This window comes from Temnothorax americanus, unplaced genomic scaffold (assembly GCF_048541705.1).
Source record: "Temnothorax americanus isolate GAGA-0224 unplaced genomic scaffold, ASM4854170v1 Scaffold2, whole genome shotgun sequence".
Lineage (NCBI taxonomy): Eukaryota > Metazoa > Arthropoda > Insecta > Hymenoptera > Formicidae > Temnothorax > Temnothorax americanus.
Genome location: NW_027509338.1, coordinates 5577567 through 5593524, shown reverse-complemented (window position 1 = coordinate 5593524; position 15958 = coordinate 5577567). Strand labels below are relative to the sequence as shown.

The 15958-nt window shown below is 36.3% G+C and overlaps 2 protein-coding genes and 1 long non-coding RNA gene across 3 annotated transcripts; all 3 read right to left on the bottom strand.

Moving 5' to 3' along the window:
- Window positions 1-31: 31 nt before the first annotated feature.
- Window positions 32-2086, bottom strand: LOC143897285 (uncharacterized). The gene is made up of 3 exons (XM_077405815.1): window positions 1967-2086; window positions 1498-1533; window positions 32-937 (listed from the first exon to the last, which is right to left on the bottom strand). The coding sequence occupies exons 1-3, from the start codon at window positions 1976-1978 to the stop codon at window positions 713-715; spliced, it is 273 nt and encodes a 90-aa protein (XP_077261941.1). The 5' UTR covers window positions 1979-2086; the 3' UTR covers window positions 32-712.
- Window positions 2087-3912: 1826 nt separating this feature from the next.
- On the bottom strand, window positions 3913-7980 carry LOC143897287 (uncharacterized). Its single transcript, XM_077405819.1, has 3 exons — window positions 7954-7980; window positions 7225-7269; window positions 3913-4720 (listed from the first exon to the last, which is right to left on the bottom strand). The coding sequence occupies exons 1-3, from the start codon at window positions 7963-7965 to the stop codon at window positions 4508-4510; spliced, it is 270 nt and encodes an 89-aa protein (XP_077261945.1). The 5' UTR covers window positions 7966-7980; the 3' UTR covers window positions 3913-4507.
- Window positions 5242-7203, bottom strand: LOC143897288 (uncharacterized). The gene is made up of 2 exons (XR_013256895.1): window positions 6907-7203; window positions 5242-6482 (listed from the first exon to the last, which is right to left on the bottom strand). It is a non-coding gene; the product is annotated as an uncharacterized LOC143897288 (long non-coding RNA).
- Window positions 7981-15958: the final 7978 nt, after the last annotated feature.

Here is a 15958-nt window from a genome sequence, read left to right as displayed (position 1 = left end):
CACTCGGGATATTATCGAATAAAACGACGCATTTTATCACAAGACGTAAAAATTGACTTTTATTATAAAATAAATAAAAGTGGTGCTGCCGGAAGACGAATAGAGGGGACAGGAAGAGATGGCCGCAGAGTGATGTTGTACTCTCTTCTTCAATAAGCCGCACAGAATTTCGATGTTGACGGAATGAGATGGAGAATGGGAGCACGAAAGGACCTGATTGTTCGTCGATGTTCGTACGATGCGTGTCATATGTAGCGTCAAGGTAAAACGAAAAAAAGATGAGGGAGTAACGGCGGAGGGGTGGCTTTTTTCAAGTTTCTGATTGCCTGGTCTTTGTGGGAACGGTCCTCGGGAGTGGCCCAAGACAATGACGGGTATCCTGAGGCAGTCGAATTCCATTTTGATCTGCCAATATAGGCAATATATATATTGCAATTTTGCAACGATATTCCTCCGTGATCCTCGATCCTCGGACCGGAGATCCTCGACCCTTCCGGGGCCGAACATCCATAATCCTCGGCGAGCGATCTCGCGCGGAATCGAAACACCTCGCCAGATGAGATAGAATTGTGGCTCTTGGCAGAGGCTTTGCTCGTTGTCTCGTTCACCAATCGTGGTGGTCGCTGATTCGCTGCCTCATATCAGCCTCAGGATGACGCGCTCGGCGTGGACCACTCCGGACCAGCGGATCTGCTGGCTCAGGTCAGGGGATCTAGTAGCCGTGTCCGTGGCCGTGAACAGGCACGTTGACGATGCTGGGCTCGTAATGCGGCGCCGGGATGAGATGATCGACTCCCACCAAGTGTGGATGCCCTACATGCGGGCCAGAGTAGTGAAGGCGGGTGGTGTGGTCGTTACCGTGGAGGGCGAGCGGGGCGGCGTGAGGAGCCGGGATGGCGGGCTGGCCAGCGATGTGGATGTGCTGCGCTAAGTGCCCCTAAACATAAAAGAAGATATGGCGCTTTAGTAATTAACAAAATATTTAATCTCACTTGTCCGAGTAGTCCGTTACGTAATTGAAACGATCGGAAAATCTAAATCTCGAAAAAATAATGATTTCTCCAGGGAACATAGTTCCTCATTACGAAATCGCTCCATCGCGGGTGAATGCAAAAGAGTTTAGAATGGTTGGGCAACTACAAATGGGGACTTTGATACGAAAATTGCACAAATAAGCGCGGTCAATTTGATGCAATTGCAGCTGGGTTTTGACACGGAGATAATGGGCTTAATTAAGTAGAAAATCCAATGATAAACTAATAATTAGATATTGATACTGTCCAGCTGTTGCTTTGCGCTTAATTATCTCGAAATATCTCCGCTAATTTTACTAATTGACAATATAATTTTAATTTTTTGTTAAAAATAGTTATATTATGACTGTTATTGAATAATTATAATATATAATTATACATTCTTTGGAATACATTATTCCAAACATGATAGAAAAATTGCGGAAATGTTGACTTTCTAAAATAATAATTCTGAAATACTTACAGCGCTGGCAACAGCCACGATGGCGAACAAAACAATCTGCAATAAAAGAACGTTATTTAGTACGAAAAATATATATATTTAGAATCTTTAACTTTTTATATATATAGTATGAATTCTAGCAAAAAAGAATGGCGCTTGTAATATATGATTAAAAATAAATAAATAATATAGGAAAGAGATTACTACCGAATAAATGGAAACTTAGAAAAACGCAAGTAAAATAAAACATATGACATATAAGTGTAACGTTATATAAATATCAAATAAGAGATATAAACAATTTTTAAAATACATTCAATAAAATAAAGTTATTTATAAATAATTAAACATATACTATATATAAATATACAAGGCTTAATATTTTCCTTTATGCCTACAATTTTGCATGCAGATAAAAGCATATAAGATGAAAATAAAAGTGATATGATAAATCGACGTGGCGAAATCGCGAGTGAAGGGAAAAACTTACGAAGAACTTCATGATGGCGAGCAGTGGTTTTTCTTGTGTGTTATGCGAACAAACACTATGTCTTCAAGGGGCGACGCGGTATGCTTTTATAGCAGGTCCCTGCCCAAGTCCAGGCCCACTCTCAGGGCGTCAGGCGGGGGCACGACGTTGCACGTCACGCACGGACCCCTTTCACTAACCACGCGACCGACACCCTTTCGGGCCCCCTTGTTAGGTGCCCGCCCAACCGCGACGTCACGCCTTGTCACGCTTCCGATATTTTTGATATCAACGACAGCATCACTCTTAAAGATGCTAAAGATCGTGCGATGCGACCCCCCCCTCCCAAAGAAACAATTGTCGTTAATCTGATTCATTACAGTAATCAGTGAGCGTGAATGTGAATGTGAAATAAAATATGTTTTGCTTGAATATACAAAAAATAGCGTGTTAAATCGCGATGCTAAATTACAATGATTAAATCGATCAATGATTCACGCAATCGCTGCGATTTTTTCTTTAAGGAACTACAGCGTTTCGTAAAATTCCATAGAAGATTCGATCTACGCTGATTGAACTGACTTATCTATTTATATACAATAGTAACACGGTTTAAATTTTAAATTGATTTTACATTAATTCCATATTAATTTTAATCTAATTCTCATTATAAAATTTATTTATCCTCTTACTACGTTTTTTTACGCGAGCGTTACTTCTGTAGTAACTTACAATAATTACTTCGCGTAAACGGGATTTTGTAGTAACTTACGATAATTTACTCCGCGTAAACGAGTGATATATCGTAAGTTACTACAGATGTAACGCTCGCGTAAACGTAGTATATGTCTAATTTTAATGAAATTTCGTGAGGAAATAAGGATGTTGCGCTCTATTATATGATTTGCGTTATTATTATTTTTGTTTTGCGTATTAAGTATGTTCTGTAAAATTGTTGTTAATACTGTATATTACTTATTTTATTACACAATTACAGCCTAAGGCATAATGTCTATACAGGGATAAAATTTAAGATATATATAAAAATTTATTACATTTAATTTTATTTATTTTACCAATATTTTAACTGCAATGTTTTAACTGTAATTTAACTTTCATTTTTCTGATTCTCTAGTTCTACTTAAGTAGCATTTACATATATATACGACATAATTAATAATTTATTTAATAATGCAAGAATCGAGAATAAATCTGAAATTTTGAGGAACGGCAAATGGTATAATGTTCTTCTAGAGAGATAAACTTTTACTACACTGGCACATACCCGGTACTTTTGCTACATTGGCGCATGCCCGGTAAAATTGTTATCGTTTTTTTATATTTGTTATAATAAAATCTATACAAATCGAAATATATATAGAAATTAATATCGAATTAACTTATTTTATATAATGGCAGCTGCTAATACAATAATTTTATTACTCCCTGCCTGGCATTAAAACGGGCTATTATTGAGCATTAAATATTGCTTTGCTGAATTCTTTGCTGTTATAATAAATTTTTTTTACTAATAATAATTTACTTAAATGATAATTAAATCTGTTTGCAAAATGGCCTAGTTTACACAAACGGTACAAGCAAACTTTCACAGGCTTTTAAATCCAACCTCGTCGCAGCATGTTGACTAGTAAACAAATGTCGTTACCCTGTTACACTTGACTGATCTTGGAGACTTTGAGAATGCGGTTCGGAAAAAGCTGAGAGGAAAATTGTAGAACGGTGTAGCACGTGTACTCATTTCATAATTGCGCAATTTATTATTTTGCATACGTTCTATACGTAATCATTCCGGAATTTATTTCTCTCGATCGAGCTATCATAAGTAATCGTTACTACTCTTTTCAAGAGTAGAAGAAAAAATAAATTTAAAAAAAAAACGAACAAAAGTAAGCATAAAAATATTTAAAAAACGAGGGTAGAGAACGGAGGAAAGAAAAACAACGCAATTTCTGGTTTATCACAAGACGTATACAAATCAACTTTTATTAGAAAATAAATAAAAGTGTTGCGGACAGTGAAGAAAAATAGGACGGGATCCGAGAAATGGGGGGGAAAGGGAAAACGCTCTCTCTGATGTTGCAGTGATGTCTTCTTCAATATCACATTGCCGCACGAGAATTTCGGTGATTGGGAAAAACGGAGAAACAGAAAAAGACGCGGGTGTTCGTGTCTATGTGTATTCGTATAAGTGTCATATGTAGCTTTAAAATAAAATCAAGATGAGTTTTTTTATTCTTGAGTTTGGCTGCCAGGTCTGCGATCCAGTGAGTGGTCCACGATTTTCCGTCTTTTCTGAGGCTCTCAAAATTCCTCGGAGATGCTGATTTTGACGATCGTCGTCATCGATGGATCCTTGGCCTTATATTTGTCTCAATTGAAGTTATTTAAATTCCCGAAAAACCAGATATATCGTCGACGAAGTTGTCTGCTGTCAATGCTGTCATTATTATGATTGATAAGATTCGGGATGACTGCCATTTTGGTATGAACCACTTTGGACCAACGGGTTTAATCGAGGAGCATCGTTAGACGGGGGGGTTCTTAGTCCCAGCCGTGTCCATGAGTCTTCACGACGGAGATCGCGGGTTCCGGGGCGGGTACGTAATGCTCGACGCCGACGAGATGTGGATGCGGAACATGGGGACCGCTGTAATGTAGTCTAGTGACGTGGTCGTTTCCCTTGATATGCAGGGGACCCGGATGTGGGGGTGGAATGGCGGGCTGCTGGGGAATGTAATGCGCGTGGTAGACTTGCTGTAAATAATAATAAAATAATATTAACATTATGTCTAGAATAATTATTAGACACGTTTCAAATGCTGCTTTTGGTGTAAGTGTGAGGACAGTTACGCAATTGACAAAACAGAAAAAATAAATCAAATCAAATAATAAAAAATTAATATATAAATAATGTATATAATAAAATTAAAAATTAAAAATTAATGTTATATATTGATGTTATATGTACATGAATTACAAACTAGGCAAGAATATTCGTCTATATTAATTTTACAACGAAATGCGATCACAGTGCGTAAAGTATTGACTCTGAAATTATTTTACAAAACAATATTACAATCAATTGAAAGCAATTTGGACTCAGTAACATTATTAATAATTTATCGTAAAAATTAAAATAAATTAATTTTGATTATTAAAAAATTAATTGTTAATAATTAATTTAATTTCGAGAAACTTGTACAGAAATAAAATATCAGAAATTTCTTAATTAAAAAATTTGTTATATATATATTTATATGTTGTTTCTTTTGTTGTGTTGTATGTGTGATAGAATTATAATAACATAAAGATAATCAATAATTATCAAAAAGAAATTCAGAAAATTGTATAAAAAAATATTTATTTTCCCTTATAAATAAAATGTCAGTTTTAACATTACTACCAGATTTCTGAGCAGTTGTGAAAACGAACCAAACAAAGATAATCCAAGCTGCTTATCATTAATTATGCAACAACGAGTTGGAGGCGGAACAAACGTTACGTAAACGAGTTGCACCGATTATTTCGGTGCAATTGAGCCGGGTTTCGTCACGGCCCCTTTATAGGTCTCCGATTAAGTAGGAAATCCAATTAATTTGCTATCGCGGACACCTATTCCGTTGCCGGTTCAGCTGTAGCGGTAGCGTAAAGCAAGAAAGACACGTAACTGCTGATCAGATCTAGTAACGTAATATAACATTAGAAATCGACTGGCCATTAAACGGAAGGAAAGGCGCAATAAACGACATGAAGTAACAGTTTCTGCTCGGTTTCCCGTTTGGACATTTTCCGAAAAGCGTTATTATTTATCTATCGTTTGTAATTTATATGTGGTAATACTATTATCTTAGATATCTTAAGCCACACATCGCGCAAGATATAATACATCAATGTCTCATTGCCTAGCGAATATTTTTCGATAAATTGTAATTAGCATTTGTTAACTTATTTATTGTTTCAGTTTGTCTTAAATTCACAGAACCGAAGTATATCCCGTTTACTTAGCTTAATGTCAAATGTTAAATGTTTCTAATTCTGAATACTTCAGTGATATTTCTCTACTATCATCACCGTAGCGACTTTAATTTTAACACTTTCCGTTATCTTATAGCGCGTTACCTTCATCACGCAATGAATTATCTAGTCGAGTTGTTTGCAGCTCTGCCAAAGCCACAGAGAGACGATTAAATATCCATCGTGTAATATAATCGACCTCCCTCAGTGACAGTTCTCTACCACTATTACCTTGGCGTGCGCTACAGGAGCAGCGACCTTGAGGTATTTCGGCACGGGCGCGACCCAGGGCTGGGGCGCGTGCACCACCGGTGCGGCATGCACCACTGGAGAAGCGTGCACCACAGGAGCCAGCCAGGGCTGCGCGATCTGAGGTGCGTCAAACAGTCGTTTTTCACATGATCGGAATCGATCGCCTTGGAAACACGGGTGTTACGTGAAGTTACTTTCCCGCCGAGTACGTCCAAAGTTACTCGGTCGCCGGAAGAGAAATAGAACGAGCCTTCGTAATCCGCATGACGTTGATAAATCAGCAATGGTGTTTTAAGAAATGAGGAGTTATCACAAGTCGAGAGAATATAGAATTGCGAAGAATAAAATGAGAATAGTGGTTGATGTAGAAACATCCACGAAGACGAGAATAAGAAAGATTGAAGTAGGCTTTGTTACTGAATGTAATTGTTGTATACATTTATCGATCAGTAGATTAAAACTTACAAAGAAACACAAGAAGTTCAAGTGCCTGTCGAAGTATCAGAATATAAAAAGTGCAGTTAAAGGTTAAATATCAGTCATGCTTGATGAACGACAATGACAACGACTTACTTTTGAAAGATTAATTTGCAAACTGGAAGATTTTTTAAAAACCTAGAAGTCTTTCCCTCAAAAATAGATGAAGAAGAAATGGTGATTATACAGACGGATACCTTATTAAAGTGCGTTTCCTCGTCGAGATTCGAGTCGCTCGAATATCACTTGAATAACGAGGTATGTTAATTATTTAAAAAGACAGAAACGTCGAGAGTCACTAAAAATTAATAATAAGAATGGAATAATTAAAGTTTGATTAATCACAAAAGTGAAATCCAGAGAAGTGGTAGTAACGTTAACCAGGCAATTTACATTGTTACAATAAAATTAGTATTACTACACGTTTGCGTACACGCATTCAAAGAGAAATAATAATATAAATTAATATTTCGGTAAATATGAGCTTCTTTAAATGACGATTATAAAGTACTTGCCTCGTATCCAGCGCTGACGGCAGCCACAATGGCGAACAAAACAATCTGCAATCATACAATAATATAATGCAGTGTAATTGTAATGCATATAATAATAGTATGTAATAATGTAATATATATATATATATATATATATATATATATCTTACATATATATATAACAATATGTTCAGAATATATTCAATCCTTGTGTCGTGATACAATAGAAACTATACAAAAAACTAATACATTTAATTGCAATTTTAATAAATTAAAATATGCAATTAAACATAATTATTAACAGCTTATTAAGATACACATAATAATTAAATAACCAATTAATAGTACAATTAAATATTATTTATATATATTTAATTAATACCTTATGTATTTATATATATAAATTATACATATATATAAATCAAATTAATACTTTTTACCTTTTATTTAATTTTTTTACGTTCATGTATATAATAAGATATCTAAATTCAATTTTAGAATATAAAATAAATTATAAAATAAATTGCAATATTTATATATAAAAATATTATATAAATAAATATTTATTTATATATTTAACATTTATATAAATATAATATAAAGCAAATATAACAGAAGTACTAGGCAAATGCAAAACTTGCGCGACACCGTGCGACAGAATCCCCAAGATCAATTGCAGGGGAATTATTCTCGGGCAACACAACAATTAACTTTTACTTCCTCGTGTAATACTTGCGAGGAGAAACTTACGAAGAACTTCATGGTGTGTGATGACAGTTTTTCTTGTGCGCTACGCGAGAAAACACTACGTGTTCGAGGGGCGACGCAGTATGCTTTTATAGCGGAGCCCTGCCCAGGTCCAGGGGGGCCCAGGGATGAGGCGGGGGCACGATTGCACTGCTTCGGATGCGGACCCCTTTCACCAATACCGCGACCCTTTCAGATCCCTTATTGGGAGCTTGATTCCAGTCAATCACGATGCCTGGCTTCCGGTACCAAGTCGACACCCTTGAAGATTTTTAAGGATCATGGACCATCGAAGGGGGGCACTCCAGATGAAATCCGCTCGTCGTTAATTTGATTCATAGAAAAAGCAGGTCGCTCGAATGAAGAACACAGGTTAGTTTACGATGCGAGATAAGATCTATATATATATATAATTTAAAAAATCTGAAATAAATATTTTTTAATTTTAAGGATTTATTCTATTTCGTAAGATTACGTGGGAAAGTAGATTTATATAAAGCTAAATTATTGCGTTTCGCAAGATTGAATGGGCAAATAGATACATATACGTACAAAACTAAAGGAAAGTAGAACTGGACTGTATATACTCACACACCGCGTGACTTCACTTTATAATTTTTTTAAATGATCGTAAAGTTAAAAGAAAAAAAATTTTTATTCGAAATCAGAAAGTTTACAGTCGTGAACATCTAGAACTGTTGCTACTGATTGTGAGTTAATTTACCGCATAATTTATCGCCGTAAATGATCACAATACTTTAGTCTGTCTTCTACTGTGTTTCTAACGTTAAACATTGTCTATTCCAAAACAAATCACCTTGTACGAACGAATTGCACAACTTTGACAAACGGCACCATATCATGCTCACAATCGTCTTAATAAGCACCGCTGATTTCTGACTTCTTGTCTAAGATTGATCACTCCGGATCCACAGATCACGGTCGTGATGTTATTGATCACGATGTTAAATCGCAGTTACTAACCCAGCATGTAACGAGTAACGTTCGCAAGGAGTTTGCGTATTGCAGGTGCGTCGGCCGTAACGCGCATTGATGAAGTCGGCTGATTAGAGGATGTAACACACTTCAGGAAAATGCGAAGGCACATTTAAGAGAAAGAAAACGTTCGGGTGTTTTTTTTTGTTACGCGACTTGCGTAAAAGGTATACTGTGCAACCATAAAATAACAATTGACCCTATCTTTCCGCGCGATATCTCGCTGTAATTACCTGAGATAAAATATACGACTCGCGTAATAGCGCGCAATTACGTTATGATACTCCTGAAACGGAAAATACGGCGCTCATCTGTTTTTCTCAGACTTTTCACGGCGAAAACTCCCGCTTTTAGGACAATGTGCCTTAACTGGACCTCAATTAAGGCAAATTTAACAGGAAACCGGAGAACAATAGATTTCCGTAACGTGAGATGTCCGTTCTATTGCTGTCGATTTCGCAATCGTATATATACCCCGTACTTATATTTTGAAAAAGACGAGTGGGAACGACGATATAGCATGCAGAGAACGGAAAGCACAAGCAAAATTGATTTCTCATTTCGATTGCGGCATAGGACGCGACTATTCGTTCCGCCGTTTTCTTCTTCAAACCGTAAATAATTTTTTTTTCTCTTTTCTACAATGTGAAATCCTTCCAATTTATGTCTAATTAATTTATGCAGAACACAATTCCGTTTAACATGCAGTATATTAATTTCGTAACGGCGAAATTCGGCGTTTCTTCACTCGGATCGAGCCTAATTAACTGACGATATATAGTTTCGTTCTATATATGTATATTAATTTTGCAATAGCGAAATCTGTGTTTCTTTAATCGGCGTTTAGTTCGCAGCGCGCGAGGAAAACCGTGTGATCTGTTTCTTCTGTCAATCGTTTCACTAGACTTGGGAACGTGTTGAAATCGTTGAAATCGCTGTTACGCTGAGAAATTGGTGGCGCACATGCATATAGAGGTAACAATAGAACTTTTCAGAATTACTATTTCTCCTCATGGATTACTCAGATAATATGTAATATAACGAATAAACCAATATTTTTGCACATGCAATAACCTCCTTCTATATAATTTCTAAAAGAAATAAATCTTTTTAAAACCTAACAAATGTTTTATAAATGGAATATATTTTCTTACTTTTTTATATAGACATAGTAAAAATGTTATTAAAACGTTGACAACAATATGTAAAAAATTATACTAACAGTCTATTAATTAAATGCTCTATTATTTCATTATGTCGATTGTCATTTAATATTTTTCTAAAAATGAGTTTTTAATCAAGTTTTCTTTTGCGTGTTAATTCGTGTTAATGCGTGTTAATTATTTTTATATTCTAACATATACATATAGTAAACAAAAATTGTTTCTCTTTACAGTTTTAATGCAGTTTTAGTAAAGTTTTAGTACACTTTAATACAGTTTCTTTGGAGCAAAAATTCTTTAGTTATATTGTGAAATTGTAGACATATCTCGTATAGTAGCTCTGTCTTTCGATTTTTAATACACGCAGTAGTTCCAGTAATTTTCCCCCTGTGCGTCATTCACCCTCGGGTCTAATAAACGCGCGCTTTACGAGCAGCGTTAATTTCGCAACTACTGCTAGTTACTAGAGGTGGTTATAGCCATGAACGCATTTAGTTCTGGGTCACATCGAAGTACATCTGGCCCCCCCTCTCTCTCCCTCTCTTTCTCTCTTTTGCTTCCTTTGAAAGCACGAACTGCATGGTGCGATTTTTGCGAGCGCAAAATCGTCGTTTCCGAGCGATGGAAGTGAACGCCCCTGCATTTCTTCGTCGTCGGCCGCGCTTTTTCAGACCGATTAGCAATTACCCGCAAAGACTAAGGCCGACGGTCGCCTTTACTCGGTATAAAAGCCGCGGTGTGCGCGATTTGCGCAACTTCAGCCAAGCACGATTCGTTGCATTTCTCACAAGTGTATGCGCGGAACAACCCCGCGTGGATGTAGATACGTCGTGCGGTGGAATCGTTGCAAAACCTGGAAAGTTTAACGATTCTCATTATTTTGTAACGTTTCACGTTCGGATCAGATGAACAAAAGAGGAAGAAAACGATAGAAAGAGAGAGGGAGAAAGAGAGATGGACACGTGTTTGTCGATGCAGGCGGGCGCACGAGAAATATTAACGCAACGCTCACATTGCATCGCGCTGTGACGCCCGAGGGAGATTTCGCGAACGAAACCTTTATTACACAGTCTTTGAATATTTCAGAGACATGGTATGGACGTATCGGAAAGGGAGAGACAACCATATTTATTTCTCGACAATTCGTATAAAAATATTTTGTTTACGTAACGACACATAAAATATCGACAAAATGATATGAGTAGAAATATAACGCGGTGTAAAAGAATAAATAATAAATAAGTAAAAGTATGTAAATAACACAAAAATATGTCGCGCCGTGCGTTTTTTTACCAGTACCATGTATAATTTCGATTACGTTATATCGCGTGGTTTCTTATTAGCCAGGTGCAATTTGTGCAATTTGATTAGATAATTGACATATGTGGATAAAATCTTTAAAAAATCGAAAAATCACCTTCCACTCGCTTATGCACCACTGCACCGCAGCCCGAACGCGCTTTCCCCCGCGGAAAACGCATTGCGGCAATTCGTGCATCGCTGCACTCGCTAAACCAATCTCCCGTACATGTACGAAACAGTTTTCGCTCGTAATACATAATACATAATACTTTAATCGAATCTATATTCGCTTATCTTCGCTATATCTTCGATGTTAATAGTTCATTATTTGTTTCTTTAATTCACTAATGAAGATACATTTGTTAAAAAAAAGAGAAAATAAGTATCAGCGTACAAGAATATATAAGACAGTATAAAATTTAAAATTTATGCCATTTTCTGACTATTAAAGTTACCTTATAAGCAGAGCCGTTTTCTCATGCGCTCTTTCTGAATAATCCCGCACATGAATGGTAGAAAAGCAAGTGCAAACTCTTTCCGACTTCCGCAATAGCGGCAATTATGCGGTAGCAGCTAATTATCTATTCTCGTCTATTATCTCTTCCTGTGCGCTAAGAGTCAATCGCAGTGTCGGTCGGCAAGATATAAATAAAATGGATGTCGCGATTTACGATTAATAGACGCGCGAATCATCGAGTGAATATTCATCGGCGAGTCACGATTTATCCATCTCATGCGGTATCTCATGGCATTCTCATGGCATCCGGCCATGAAAATCGAGATTGATACAAATGGATAAACGAGTCGTTAAGCATATTTATTTTTTCGTCAATAACACATTCGTTTATTAAATAAACGAACTCAATATCGCGTTATGTTTTTTGCTCATCCCTCCGATTTCCACGGATGTAATTCGATGAATGCATGGACATTCGAATTCCGCTCATTATTAACCGGCGCATTTACGACGATCTTGTGTAATGCATGTTGCATTGTGTTCCATTTGTAGAACGGCTGTTCTATTGCGCTGAAAAGTGATTTCGCACGATAACGCGAATGCGATCGCGCACCAAAACGCGCGAGAATATTCGCGAATAATTGCTGATGAGAAAAAAATCGTTTAGACTCCTTACGTAAGATCGATATTACATAAAGAACTTTCATTGTAAAAAAAAAAGATCGCGGTATAAGAAACGGAGATTCATTTACTTTTAATTGAGCTTAAATCGTATAATTTAAATTCACAGCAGAAAATATAGAAAAGGCATATGTAGATATCAGAATATGTTGCATTTTTTATTTATTATGTATATCTCAAGTTTTGATATACATATATAATATCCGTTATTTGTATATTGATTTCTAAACGATATGGTACACATTTTATATAGATTTAATTTTTATTTTAAAGAAACTAATAACAAAATCCTATTTGTTCTTCACACAAAACTCACTTTATAGCACATAAATTATCCGAAGGAAGCAGATAATAAGAAGATTATCTTTTATACACGTAGATAATGAATGTAAAAAATTATTCAAGGCTTTAGGGATGAAATAAAGGTGATTACAAGCGCTAAAATTAATGAAGCACGGTAATCATCCCGAGCGTGATTTCATTATGCGGCCATTTATGTTCAGAATAATGGTTCAACCAAATGAGGTCAGATTATTATAAGTCTTGATGCGTAGAAAAACTAAATAATTGTCAATAAACTAATATAAACAGATATGTATTTAAAAATTAATAATTAATACTAAATCAATATAATATTAAAAATAAATGCAATCATAACTATATAAAATAAGTATAAAAAATTAAAAAAATAATTATATAAAATCAATCTTGAATGAAAATTGTTTTAATTCCAACTGTATAATCAGTATATACAGTTATTACGTATAACTGTATATACAGATATATCCTGTATTCTTAGGCAAAGAGAACGAGCAGTTATAAAAAAAATTACCAGGTGCGTTCGCTAAATCGTGCTGATCTTGACGATCGACCGGAATGCCAATTGATGACTCTTCGTTTTCATTGCAACGAGCAATGTCGATCAGTTTTTATGTCTGCCAAGCCGAGACAACTGCTCCATATTCCCATCCAAGGATGACCATTAAAAGATCTTTAAACTTCGTTCAAGAATCTCGGGAATCTCACAAACTTTTGCAATCAATTTATAACTAATATATAAAAATTAGAATTTTAGAGACAAAAAGTGGGAAAATATGATTCTACAAAATTTATAACATACTGAACGTTGAAAAGCATATATCTAACGTAAAAAATACATATGTTTCTAAATAATTAAAGTAGTTATTAAAAAACACGAATTTTAATATTGATAAGTTAATAGAATTATATATCTTTAAATTTCCTTTCTGTTCATGTCTCCAAACGGTATAATTGAATCTTAGCAGTGATTCCTCGCGTTCATCCTTCCTCTTCAATCAAGAATAATAATTACTCCGATTCCTCTTCCTCTGTTCTGGCGATCGCCGGCATCCGCTTCGCCTTCGCGAGCGTAATTAAATGATTAAAGCTTGACCAGGCCGGAGGGCGTAGTTGCCCGCGGGCGGTGTGGAAGTTTACTTTCTAGGCGAGAGTGATTCTGTCGTTCGCTCGCGTTCCTCGCAGATATGGGAATCCGCGTTAACCGTCGGGGATCGTGGCGCAATTGCCATCCTTGGACGCGAATCTAGAGCAACGCGCTCGACGTGCTCGACGTGTTGGAAACTGACCTGACCTATCGGCTTGGGAGACCATAAAATCCCGATCAATCGCGATGGACCGTACGAAATTTTATTCAAAACTGAATCTATTTTATTAAATTTATAATATTTCTGTTATATATATATATATATATATATATATATATATATATATATTTATTATATAGAATAGATATTCATAAATAAAAGAATTTATTTATGTTTACTTATTAAGATGTATTATTAAGCAAAATAAGGGGAGTTCAGGTGTTTTCGTGATCATTATCGCAATAGCCACTGCAGACATGACACAGAAGCAAGTGTAAGAACGCGAAAGACTCTTGTCGGTCTATAATTCTTGAATAATAGAAACCATAAATCTTCGTCTTGAGAACACAAAGAATAGCTGAGTGAAAAAGGTTCACGGAACGACAATGCTATTTGTAAGCAAACCAAGCTCAATAATCATTAAATAAATGAATTATCGATCAATGTCCCCGTCCGACTCTTTATTAATTGAAGAAACAACAAGAGGGTCCAAAAATTGAAGGACGACCAATTAAACCCAACGAGCAAATTAACCCCACTTTAAACGATCTATAATTTCAGACGGAATTCCGCAAACTTCTTTTTTATCCACGCAATTAATTATAATTAAATTTCTATTAAATTTTATAATTATACTATCGAAAACGAATTTTATAATTATTCTATCGTGAATTATATAAGAGATCTAGAATGGAATTCATCAGTGACTGAGTGCCATCTAATTGCGCCAGAATGCCCATGCAGCAATGACTTTGAGAGCGACGAACATGCCATGGAAAATGATGCTTCTTATACGCGCGAAATAACACGGTTCTCTCATGTGACGAAATGGGTGGTGCTATCCAATACCCTTCACTCGCGAGTACTTCGAATCGCGCGCTGTGCAAATGACAGCGATTTATTGCGAGCGCTATTCACTCGTGTGAAGAGACATTACTGCACCATGCAATTTATCCATGCTCCGTAAAAATAAAATACAAACGCCAGGAAAATGCAAACCTGACCTATTTTAGCCAATATCAAAGTTTATGCTGGACATAAAAATCCTATAAATTTCAATAAATTGTAGAATTGGATAAAGCGAGAGAGAGAGAGAGAGAGAGAGAGAGAGAGAGAGAGAAAGAGAGAGAGTTCGATAATTACATGGTAATCAACAACAACAAATGTACATCAGGAAATTGCGTGTTAACAGTTTTTTTCCATTTCAACAGTTGTTTATACAATTAAATTTTATTTTCAACAATATGTTTTCACACGTATTCATACGATGGGATTATTTATGCCGGAATAATGAAAGGGTTTGCGCGCTAACCCGGATAGCTCGGAAACACAATCAAAAATATTTAAAGCGCGATCCCCCGAAAATGCGTAACCGAGTACAACGAAACATCGCGATTCCCACGGAAGTGATTCGTTTCGCATTTTTCGCGAGCCCCGCGTCGCTACAAAAACAAATCGTTTGCGAGCGACGCATTGAAACTGTACAAGCCGCACGTAAGTACATATACACATACGAACTTTCATCGCGAAAGCGTGGCGTTGGCGATCAAAGGAGAACCGTATTACCGTATCCCGGAAGAAACCGCGCCGCCGATTCTGCAACCAGAAGCGCGTTGTAAAAGTCATTAAACAGTTCGTAACCAAATTGCGTCGTTCTCCTCCACCCCTCGTCCCAGCTCACCCTCCTCGACGCCCAAGCAACGATGTCCGAAAGCGTTCTGCATATACCTACTGCGCGTTTCCTGCATTCGAAAATCACGCCGCGAAAGGATAAGAAAAAACCG

What these genes read in the sequence shown, in the direction of transcription:
- LOC143897285 (XM_077405815.1), bottom strand. An exon ending in TCGTGGCTGTTGCCAGCGCT is followed by an intron (nt 938 to 1,497) that starts GTAAGTATTTCA and finishes TTTTATGTTTAG; the next exon opens with GGGCACTTAGCGCAGCACAT.
- LOC143897287 (XM_077405819.1), bottom strand. An exon ending in CCGTCAGCGCTGGATACGAG is followed by an intron (nt 4,721 to 7,224) that starts GCAAGTACTTTA and finishes TATTATTTACAG; the next exon opens with CAAGTCTACCACGCGCATTA.